The sequence below is a fragment of the Epinephelus moara genome, chromosome 5 (assembly GCF_006386435.1).
Source record: "Epinephelus moara isolate mb chromosome 5, YSFRI_EMoa_1.0, whole genome shotgun sequence".
NCBI lineage: Eukaryota > Metazoa > Chordata > Actinopteri > Perciformes > Serranidae > Epinephelus > Epinephelus moara.
The window spans coordinates 40,000,427-40,012,753 of NC_065510.1; the positions used below are offsets into that span (position 1 = coordinate 40,000,427).

General features: G+C 37.6%; 1 protein-coding gene across 2 annotated transcripts; it reads left to right on the forward strand.

Moving 5' to 3' along the window:
• The first annotated feature begins 1,013 nt into the window (after positions 1–1,013).
• rhoh (ras homolog family member H) lies at positions 1,014–4,485 on the forward strand. Of its 2 annotated transcripts, none has more exons than XM_050044684.1 (2): positions 1,014–1,239; positions 2,384–4,485. In XM_050044684.1, exon 2 carries the CDS (start codon positions 2,884–2,886, stop codon positions 3,469–3,471), a length of 588 nt encoding a protein of 195 aa, XP_049900641.1. In that variant the 5' UTR covers positions 1,014–1,239; positions 2,384–2,883; the 3' UTR covers positions 3,472–4,485. The 2 variants fall into 2 exon arrangements, with proteins under 2 accessions (XP_049900641.1, XP_049900642.1); XM_050044685.1 differs by having other exon boundaries at positions 2,387–4,485.
• Positions 4,486–12,327: the final 7,842 nt, after the last annotated feature.

Here is a 12,327-nt window from a genome sequence, read left to right on the forward strand (position 1 = left end):
GCCCCCGCATCCTGTGCTGTATACAGTCCTCTTTCATGCCTGGATAACCATCGCCAACTGTCCAGTCGCAGATCTGGCAAATTTAGCTTTGAGCTGCTTGCCTCAAACAGATGAGGAGAGGGGGACAGAGGTCTGCTAAGCTTATTGCTTTCTAGCTCTCCACCAACAGATTTCTTTCAGCTTTAAACTTGTAGTCTCAGACACAACTAACCAGTGATTGCTCATCCTTAATGTTTGATTTTATTGACATTCATAAAAATCAAACATAAGGTAAAAATAGTCCAAAGATCTAATGCTAATAGTCGGCATGTAGAAGGGGTACCACCTCTAATCCATCAGCTCATCAGTGAACGATCTTCACAGTCACATCATGCTACAATATTTATGAAGTATATTTGGAGAGCGTTAGCAAGTTGTTTATGTGTGTTGATGTCTCATTAGCTCTTGTTTTTGTTTGTAATAAACACAATAAACCTCGTATTAAACCTTGCTCGGGTGCAAAATGTCTAGGTCAGCACTGCAACCCATGCTGACTCAAGTGACATCACTTGAGTCAATCCATCAGCTTTCACAGGCAGCTTTCTCTGGAGCCACAAAACACTGCACAATTTCTTCTTTTTAATATATATATATTTTACACATAGGCTACTGTTGTACTCCTCAGCAACTCTAACCAGACTTTGATGTGTAAAATTGGTGGTTACCCTTTAACAATTCAATAAGAGCGATACAGAGATAGGAGAGATACATAGCATCACATCTTGAGTTGGAGGTTGTTTTCTTTTGATCACATCACTGGTGTGATCACGACAAGAAGTGTAATACCTTTTTAAAAAATGTGTATTTGTACCAGCTGTGAGCTCTGCTGCTCTGTGAAATGCCAGATAAAATGGTACAAATCCACAAAGCACAGCTGCTGTGGGGGAGGCGAGCAGAACGTACGAGTCACACCGCCACACTTCAACTAGCGGATGTGTTTTACTTTTCTTTTCTCTCTCACTTCCCTCCTCTGTACTCTCCAGCCTCGGCGTTTTGAGACAAGTGCCAAAATATTTCCTCTCTAATAAATACAGACTTTAATTAATGGTGTTTTAGGGCATCCAGTTTGGCAGACTGTAATTAATAACAAACTGTTTCTGGAGTTTTTGGAGGCTTTTTGCATTTCTGTCCACACTGTGAAACCTTCAGAGACGGCAGCCAGCATCCGCCCGTTACAGATCAAGAAGACTGACAAGAGAGGTAATTATCTTTTTCTTTGTCTCAATACAGTAGCCTACCGTGTTGCTGAGATCACTGTTCTATTCAACTCTTTTCTATTCTATTCTATTCTATTTGGAAATTTAATTAAGACTCCATAATGTAGGCAAAAACCTAAATTTGTTTCAACATAAAAACTTCATGGGTTTGTTTCATTAGAACAAAAAGATCATTATGAGTGTGTAAAATGACATTTTATTGTATTTAAACTCAAGGAAAAGTATGTTACATGAAGTAAGAAGAGTTTAAACAGTTAAATTCATTTGCACTGAAGGTTTGAGCCTTGTTTTAAGACTTTATTAATTTATAATTTATTTCTCTGACAGTAGACTGAGATTGTTAAAGGTTTCTTCCAGTAAGATAATTCAGAAAGTTGAATGGTGGAAAAAAACTGATTAAAATGTCCCATTTACGTGATGGAGGTCTTTCCATCCGTGTGTCATGGCAGGTGGTTTTGAGGTTATGACTTGTTACGTCTGCTACTTTAATACAGTTGTCAAACTGTCAATTTAATGCGGTAAAAAAGTCACAATAAACCACCAGCGGTATTTTGTTGATCATAAAATAAAGAACAATCAAAATGTATATCCATCACCATATCATACAATAACACAGAGAGACATCCGCTTCTAGTATCTGATGTTCGTATATAGGACAAATGAATCAGGACTGGTTATATAGAGGAGATACATTAGAGTAAACAGAGACAGACAGGTCATATGTAAGAGCTTTATAATACAGCAAACATGGATATGTTATTTATGAGCCTTTGTTAAACTGTTCGGGATCAAGTTGTGAATTCTGGGTCACACCCAAACACACAAGTCTTCACTTCCGTATTTGTAACGCTTTATCCTCAATATGTATCACTCAAGCAGTTGACTACTGCTATACTGTTTATCAGATATTTCTTATCTGTCATGCAAACCGTACTGTATCAAGGGTTACGCAGCTGTCATTTTCTCCGGCAGCCTGCATATTTTATGAGAATCTGTCAGCTGGAGAAACCTAGTATGAGCTTGCAGATAAACGATTTGTTAAAGCAGTTTTAGTTTTGTCTTTTTAAAGTAAGACGATAGAGTTCTTACAGACACTTAATGTTCGGAACATATCTTCTCTTCCTCAGTAGATTTCCCACGTCATCTCTGAGAGGTTCGGTCTGTTTGGACAGAATGACAGCCATCATTCAAGAGAAGGGCCAACACCTGACCACGCTGCAGAGAACCAGCGGAAGTGAGACGAGCCGAGACAGCCTACAGAACAAAGACATTATGTGAGGAGTCTATGAAGCTCACTGCTGGAGAACTGTTTGTTGTACATACCTGCGCCATATGAGAGACGCTTCAGGACGCTGAAAAGAAAGAGACATTAGAGGACAGGTCAACAAGCTGAATGACCACTGAAATCTCCGGGAATGGAGTTACCATAAGGCAGAGCTACAAATCACCTGCTATGAAAATTACCACCTGAACACGGAAGTACAGCACACAGATGAGTGATCGCTGCCCTTGACTACCTCTTGAACGTTGCGCCTCTCCTAATCGGTTAGTTCAAGAGACACTACCGCTGAGACTTTTTCCACAATACTGCAAAACATCTAACGGAGACAGACTATCAGAGGCAACCATGAACGACCTGGAAGAGATGTCGGTGAAGTGTGTCCTGGTCGGGGACAGTGCCGTGGGCAAGACGGCCCTGCTGGTCCGCTTCACCTCAGAGACCTTCCCGGACACTTATAAGCCCACGGTGTTTGAGAACACAGGGGTGGAGGTGTACATGGATGGGGTACAGATCAGCCTGGGGCTGTGGGACACGGCGGGCAATGACAACTTTAGGCAGATCCGACCAAGATCCTACCAGCAGGCTGACATTGTCCTCATTTGCTATTCTGTGGCCAACCCTAACTCACTGGCCAGTGTCCAGCATAAGTGGATCGCTGAGGTTCGAGATAACTTGCCCAAGGTGCCGGTGTTGGTTGTGGCCACCCAGACAGATCTGCGGGAGATTGGGGCATATCGGGGCAACTGCATCTCAGCAGCGGAGGGGAGACGCGTTGCTCATGAAATCCATGCTAAAGGCTACCTGGAGTGCTCCTCCTTAAGTAACCGTGGTGTGCAGCAGGTGTTTGAGCATGCAGTGCGGACGGCCGTAAACCAGGTCAGGAAACAGGCCAGGCGACGGATGTTCAGCATAAACCAGTGCAAGGTCTTTTGACCTTTGACCTTGACTTTGTGGACACCTCAGCTTTCATGAGAAGACTTTTCTGTAATACTTCTAAGTGTGCTGTTCAAACTCGCTGAGGGCTTGTAGAGGAACGTGAACCCAAAGCTGTATTTCTCTTACACGTGTAGGGGTTTTTCTTCACTAACAGGGTGTCCTGCCCCTCACAAGACTTCCCTAAACTCAAACCATATTTAAAATGAGAATACCTTTCATCATTTACACAGATGGAGGATCTACTTCTGTGTGATCCAGAGAGAGGTGAAGAAAAAAAGTGCTTCATTTTTGATTCCTCTGATCTGTTTGTGAAGTGAACCGCAGCACATCACATTCTTATTCCAAACAAGGCATCTGAGATTTTTGTGTTTCAGAAATACTCCATTAATAACCTAGCTGTGAAAGATTTACTTAAATTGAAGCATTTGAAGCTTTAATATGTTGTTTGTGAATGGATCACAAATTAACCTTTAAATCATTGTGTAAAATGAGTAAGTGCCGTTACTACCACAAATAAAACGACACAGCCAGGTTTTACAGTTGCATGAAACTTTACAGTGCGATTTGTCAAAATCAAATAAGGAAAAGTCTATTCTTATGCTCCTGAAATGTAACTAATGTAAAATCAGTAATGGTGAGTGCATGTTGACATTTGTCATCAGTGACTTTAAATCTCTAGAATAAGAAAATGAGGGTGTCAGCTCAGAGAGCCCAATGGGTCCACTTTTGGTGCATCGGGTTCTACGTACAGCATATTCTTTATTACTTCTCCAGAGAGGATAACATTTCATTAGACGTGACCATGACATAAACTGTCGATAGGTCGAAGTATATGGGTATATGTTTCTCCAGGTTATATGCAATATTTTTATAAATATCTGTCAGATCTATTTAAAAGAAAACTGTATTTGTATTGTTTGAAATGTTTCCTTAAACATCGGTTGCATTGAAATGAAATTTGACGAATCCAAGACACTCAACACATATCAGTCATTAAAAAATACCTTAAAACATTTGTAAAATGCTTTTATTGACAAATACAAGATACAGTATATACTTGAGAAGTGTATTTTATATTAGTAAAGGATCTAAACATTAAAATCAAAAATGTAGAATGAAGTAAACGTAAGTGAAGCATCAAAATGATCTGAAATGTTGACATGAGACGGCATGCCACATACTGGCATCTATTGTGAATTTTTTTGTGAATTGTATTTTTTTTTTATTATTATTTAACTGTATACCTCCTTATAGATAATGTATAAAAAATATTAAGACATGACCTACTTCCTATGTATCTTGCAAACTGTCAAAGTTAAATGAATTAAAACAAAGGATTCAACACATTGACCCTGTATTGTTTTATTTATTTATGTACAGTTTTACCCATATTAAATAAAATACTGGGGAAATTACTGAGTAATCTGCGAGTGTTTGAAATCAGTTCCCCAATAATGGCTGTATTATCTCTCTTCGATTTTCCTTTCCATTTTTTTAGGGAGTTTGATTTGAATATAAGTGTGTGTTCATTATGAAAGCACCCTTTTCTGCCTTTCTTGACTTAAGTTTGTCTGAACCCAAATTTCAAAACCCTATAATCATATAAAAGGTATAATCGGTGGTGGACGTTGTACCTAAAAGACACACTTGAGTAAAAGTTTGGTAGAAGTTAAAGTCACCTATTAGAATATTACTTGAGTAAAAGTCTTAAAGTATCTAATATTTACTGTACTTAAGTATCAAAAGTCATTTTATGATATTAAATGTAATTAACTATTGAGTAAAGGTACAAATAAATGCTGAAAATTGAAAAGCAAGCGTCAGAATTTTGAAAATTATGTAGTTTATTTCGTGACATGTACACAACCTTAAAATGGAGCGTCGTTACGCTTACACAAGGTCTTTTTCACAAACAAAAATCCAGTTTTTCCATCTCTCCCATTCCTTCATTTGTCAGTCTGTTCCTTCCTCCTTCCTTCTTTGCTCCCTTCCTTCCCTACTTTGTAGTAAATAACTGAGATGCTTAGGGGAAATGTATAGGAGGAAAAATATGTATTTCATTTAGGAAATGTAGTGGAGTAAAAGTGAAAGTTGACAGGAGTATTAAAACAAAAGTAAATTACAAGTACAAATACAAAAAATACTGAAGTATTGAAACAAAGTTTTATCACTTTATTGCATTACAACATTAAGTATGATTTATACACTTTTTGTGGGAACATCTGATCTAATTTGTAGGTGTTATCGTATATTGTGATGGCCACTTTCACACAGATTTAATGGAGTACCATACTATGTGGCTGATGAAGATACTTATATTACCAAACCATGTATGAAATTTGTATTAGAATACACATTATATTAGATGTTCATATGCAAATAATTAATTGCACCGTTTTACAATATATGATTCTAATTGTAATTCTTTGACTTTGACACGATTATCACACACCATTTCTCGAGTGATGATTAGGTCAAAGTATTTTGTTTACAAGACCACCAAACAATGCTGTCAGACATGTGCTGTGTGTGTGTAATGCAGGATCCATAAATGCTGAATTGGCCGGCAAAACATGAAGATACTTTAGTAAATAGAATGATCTCAGTGAAAAAGTGACAGACTGCGAGCGGCATCTTCGTCAATTTGCAGTATTAGCTACAAAATATGTTGACTGCTGCCACACATTAAGAGAAAGCTCCGTAGTAAATGTTTCAGAGGGATTACATCTGTGAAAGAAAGTGTGTACTGAAAGTGTATTTGTTATCTTGTAATGATAGATTTAATTTTCCTGCATAAAATATATTATTCATAATGTGTAATTTAGCTTTGGCAGTAATGTAACTTGAACATTCATGCCAGTAAAGCTTATTTGAATTTGAAAATCTGAGAACAGCACATAGCTAGCGTGACAGTGCATAGCTAACATACACACAATGCATAATAAGATGGAGACCTGCTGTGAATTTTAATCTTTGCATCTATTGTAGGTAAGTTTTATTTATGGTCTTGGACCCTAATACACACCAGTATAGTTTGTACTTAAAGTATATATTATATGCACGTAAATGTGAGATATGTGTCTGTGTGTGTGTTCGAGGGGTTTGAATATGCACGTTAGAGGATGACATGAGGAAACGAAGGCTGTGCTACAAGATTGATTGTAGCTGAATGATAATGAAGGCGCACAAAGACGACCAAGAACAGCAGATAACCAGGAAAAAGCTGAGAGAAGCTGTTCCTCCCCCCTCATGCTTTTCTTCCCGCTCTTTCTCTACATTTCTCCATCTTATGTGGTGTTCATAGCCGCTCAGGATGAGAGGTACAACACAGGCTTTTCAAGGATACGCTGAAAAACACCTAACCACATCCCAACACTCACACACACACACACACACACACACACGTGCATTGAAGAGTCAAACTTGTGCAAACACATAGCAACTCAGTCCTCACACACGCTCACTCATTCAGCCTCTTATGCTCACACTTACATGTGCTTACATACATAACCTTACAGTCACACTCAAAATACAGAGTCATGTAGATAACATGAACATGGTAAGGGCTTTATCAAAGTCTTGACGTTGTGTAACAAAAATCCTCAAACTTCTCAGAGCATTCTGATGAACCATTTAATTCTTGGTCATAATAATCATTAATAGTACTAACTATTATTCAAATAGCTAAAACCTCAAATCATGATTGCCTTTTATAAGTTGTTTAAGATACCAGACCATGCATGTATCATTTGGAACAGACGCCATGTGTGTGCACAGATTTGTTCACAATACAGCTCTTATTGAGTTTACTACACAGAGTCTAATACTAGTCATAATCATATTAATACTCGTTTAAATACTGTCCACATGTTTGTAGTTTTTGAGTTACAAGTGACAAAGAGAAACACTCTGAGAGTTTTTCAGAGTGTCTGACTGCTGGCTGTGGCCAGATCTTTCATCTCTGACTGAGCTCTCTGCCACAACTACCACAATGCCTCATCCCTCACTCGCAATGTCTCTCTCTCTCTCTTTCGCACACACACACACACACACACACACACACACACACACACACACACACACACACACACACACACACAGGTTGTACCAGCATACTGCGTAAGGGCCTCTGATGTGTTATCCAAGGAGCTTTTCAGAGCAGACATTTTGACATGTCACAGCAGAGGAGCACAGGGGGTGTAACAAACGTCACTAACATTAATGGTTGCTGCATCCCATGTAGGTGTTGTTGTTCTGCGGTTCTGGTATTGTGCATACTATGTAGGTGTTGTTGTTCTGCGGTTCTGGTATTGTGCATACTGGCTAACTGGTTTGATGGTGCAGCTAAATGGTACGGAGCCATCGTTAATGTTATCTGCCACACTTGTGTTTTTCCTGACTATAGCAAGTAAATTAGCTAATTATCCTGTCACACTCAGTCTGTCACATCATATTGCAGTGGTGAAAGGTAACTAAGTACATTCACTTAAAGTACATGTACTTAACTTTAGTATTTCCATGTTATATTTTACTTTATACCTCTACTAAATTTCAGAGGGATATATTGTACTTTTTACTCCACTACATTAATTTGATTGATGTTGACTTTAGTTATTTATTTCACAGATTAAGATTAATAATACATAATAAATTATGATATTGATGATATTGTAGAATAAGATAAGATAAGATAAAACTTTTTTGATCCCAGAGGTGCTTGAAATAAGGTCTGTGGTTAACACAAGTTTAAGAGACTTTCATGTTTTGTTCTATGACATAAAATACATCAGTAAATACCTCACACGTGAATTTTGAAGCTTTTATGTGTCTTAAAAAAGGTGGTTGCTAACAAGTAGCTGTATGAGACTACAGAGCGTCATCTTGCTGAACTCGGCTTCACAACTTTGTTATGGTGGTGATATTACATTATGTGACCAGGGTGGAGGTTGTTATAGCCTGAAGTTAACTTTTTTTTGCATTTGATTGCATTTAGGCCTCAAAAATCCTGAAAGTGAACAAAACATATAAGTCTCAACGTTTGTTTGTCACAGTGCTTATTTTCTGCAATAATCCAAAATTCAGTGGAAAAATCCCACTGACTTTTTGATGAGGGAACCAGTGCAATGCTAACTTCCCCATCGGCCTACAGGAAACCGTCACCCCTGGAGCACTCTATTAACAAGCTATCAAGCAGTAGATTAAGTAACTAAAATGAGCTCCAGCTTAACCAGATGTATCACTGATGTATCAGTTCTTTATAATGGGTGCTTTTACTGTAAGTGTATTTTGATGTTAATACTTTTGTACTTTTACACAGTAACATTATTAATGCAGGGCTTTTACTTGTAACAGGGTCTTTCTACAAAGTGGTATTGCTATTTTTACTTAGTGAAAGATCTGAGTCCTTCTTCACCCACTGCTCAGTTGTATGCAACTTTGTACTGTATCTTTAAGACACACAGAGAACACTTGTTGGATCAGTTCATTGTTGCTTTTGTTGACGTTAGAAAAATCATAGAGCATTGCCAGACTTTATCAAGTCACCACAGTTGTGTGTTGTTCACCCCTCTCAAGATTACTAAGGTACCTAAAATTACATCTCCTTCTGCAGACGAGCATTGTTCACTCGACATTATTGATTATTGTTACATGCACACACTTCTTTAGCTGTTTCTATACTGTCGTTGTCTGTGTCTACCTCTCTGTCTTTCTCTCACCCTCTCAAGCTCCCCCACTCACTTTTCTCTATCCCTCGTTTACTGTAACAACACACACACACACACACACACACACACACACACACACACACACACACACACAAACACCCTGATAAATGCCGACTCTGTTATTCAGAGAGTCATGGTTATTGGTTAACCATGGTATCCCTTTTTTGTACTGTGCATACATCATAGAATACTTTTCAAAGTTCAACATACAAACACATAAACACATCTCTCACAAACACACCAACACATCAACAACATACATTTAAACTTGCACAGAGATGATGGTTAGAAATGATTTACAGAAGCTCCTCTTTGACTCTTCCTCTGGCTCAATGACACTATTTCACACTTTCCACTTTATCAAACACACACACACACACACACACACACACACACACACACACACAGGAAACACCTGTCCTATGCGAGCTCGGTACCACAGAAACTCAGTGACATATTAACACATCACATCACAATGCTAAGAAGTCTGCAGAATAACACAGCAGAGCGATGTCAGTAAGATTCAGTAACAACAATTACTGATGTCATTTGATGAAAAAGTTTTGATTTACTGTAAACTCAGAGGTCTGCGTCTTTTGAAGTGGTTTAATCCAAGCACTGATTCAAGTGAAATGATGAGAAACAAAAGACTTTCAAAGAAGAGCATGATCTTTGTCTTTCAGGTTTTTTGTGCCTTGTATCCTTTGGCCTCAGTCGTTCTCAAGATATATTCTGAATATTAAAAATATGGTGATCGCACCCAACTTCTATTCTAAACAGCAGCATTAACAAGAGTGATTTCTCTGGCCACTGAATTATGTTTACACATATTACAAGATATAAAAATTAATATATCTATATTTTCTACAAATACTAAATCCAGTCATCCGAATAAATGTTGGTATTGTACATTTCTGCAAACTATGGCTGTGTTTAATTTGAACATTTGATATGTGGTAAATATGTTGAAATATGTTTTAACTGCGCTGTGGGTCTGTGGTTAGGTTGAGGCACAAAACATCATGTTTTGGCTTTAAATAAGTTTTTTTGTCTCTACAAACACAGCTGGAAGTATCCCAGCAGTGGTCTGCTGCTGTATGCTGCTTGGCAGCCGTCTTGCCTCGGTGTTACACCATCCACCATCCCCTCCTCTTCCTCCTGATGGGAAACACAGCTCATATACATGTAATCTGAACTGCATTACTTTAGACATGTTGACATGATAACTATGAAACATAAAAATGTAGCCTGTGTATGGTTTGCAGAAGCATACACAGGCTACATTTTATTGTAAACACTGTGCTGACATACAGATCATTCTAAAGCTGGATTTATACTTCTGCATTGAATTGACGCCGTACCTACGGCGTAGGCTCTGAATTGCTTTAGACCCTACACCGTAGCCTGATGTGCACCTCCCTAGAAATGTAACTACATTTCACAGTGACACAGACCCCCTGTCCATTTTTAAAAGCTGAACCATTTCTCTCAGTGGAAATGAAGCTTTTATTTACTTTAATTTTACAGTTAAGAAACTATAAATTGTGAAGACTTTAGTGGCTAGTGAAAACCTGAATTAGTATGCACATATATATATACATATATATATATATATATATATATATATACACTTTTTAACTTTTTCAATATTGCCATCTTTCAGCAGTGGCCTGCATCACATTTATACAGTCTACAAAATCTCAAGTAGCAGCTTGGCTGCTTATTGAAGGAAGACAGTCTCACTCATCATTTAACCAAAAACTCTATAGTCTCTATAGCTTCTCTATAGTCGATATACATACAGCTAAAGGTCTTTAGCCTCTTTAGCTGTTCTGCCCCCCGTTGTCAGAATTCTCCCTAACAAGACATTCTCAATATTCAGATCGCATCTGAAAACACACCTTTTCAAGCTGGCATATTTGGTCTGATCTAATGGTTAGACCAACATTGACATTTGCACTGATGATGACTTTATAATGATGATGATTTTATAAATAGTTTTTTATGATTAGGATTTTTTTCCAGTATTTTATGATTGTATATTACTGCTATTTAATTTCATAATGTATGGACACATTGCTTCTAGTTTTCTAAAACCTAGTTTTAAAAAACTTTTCTAAGTCTTGGAAGGTGTTCTTGAGTGCTTTGGAAGGTGCCTATAAATAACATTTCTTCTTCTTCTTATCATTATCATCATCATCATCATCATCATCATCATTATTATTGTTATTATTATTATTAACATTATTACCACTACTACCTCTGATAATAATTAAAAATAATAATAATAATGATAATTTTTTTGCGGGGCTTTATTGGCGTGGGAAACACACATGTACAATACATTTACGTTACATTTGTCAAAAACACTGTGAAATAAAAACAAAAACAATACATACAACAGGTAAAGATCTACTAGATATTTATTCATATACATGTCGCTGCTGATTGGGTAACATCTCTGACACACCCACCAAACGAGGAAATGTACCTCAAAGCTCTTTTAACACCATTTCGAGGAAATATATTGTTCAAACTGTAAACTGTAGCAGAACTGTGCACACCATTTTGAGACTGAACATGCACCTGGATAAGCAAAGACAAAAGTATAAATAGTATGTAACACAAACAAGGTTTTATATTTTTATACATTAAATTGAAGCACGGCAGGATAAACACAAAACTTATTTCCATGGTAATCTTTGCTTTATGATGAAAAACATTAAACTGTCAACGAGAAATAGAAGTGTGTTATGTTACTCTGAACCTTAAAGATGTCACAACTGCTGGCCAGTATTACAAAGGTCAATTAGCTGACCTTAGTTTCTGGTTACTGATCTCTTCAACAGCTAAAAGATTAAGAGAGGATAACATCTACCCTTATCGCCAATCTACAACCAGTGTACAGCTTTACTGTCTTTATGTTAAAGATTCCTATTTACAGGGTGACACCTGATCCTGGATCAGTTCATTGCCATGTAACGTGAATGACAGGTGTCATGACATGTGTGTGTGTTCATCTTGAATGACCTGAACAGCAGTAAGAAAGTGTCACTGTATGCGTGTGACTGACACATGTCATTAGCTGTGTAATGCAGTAAGGTGTGTGTGTGTGTGTGTGTGTGAG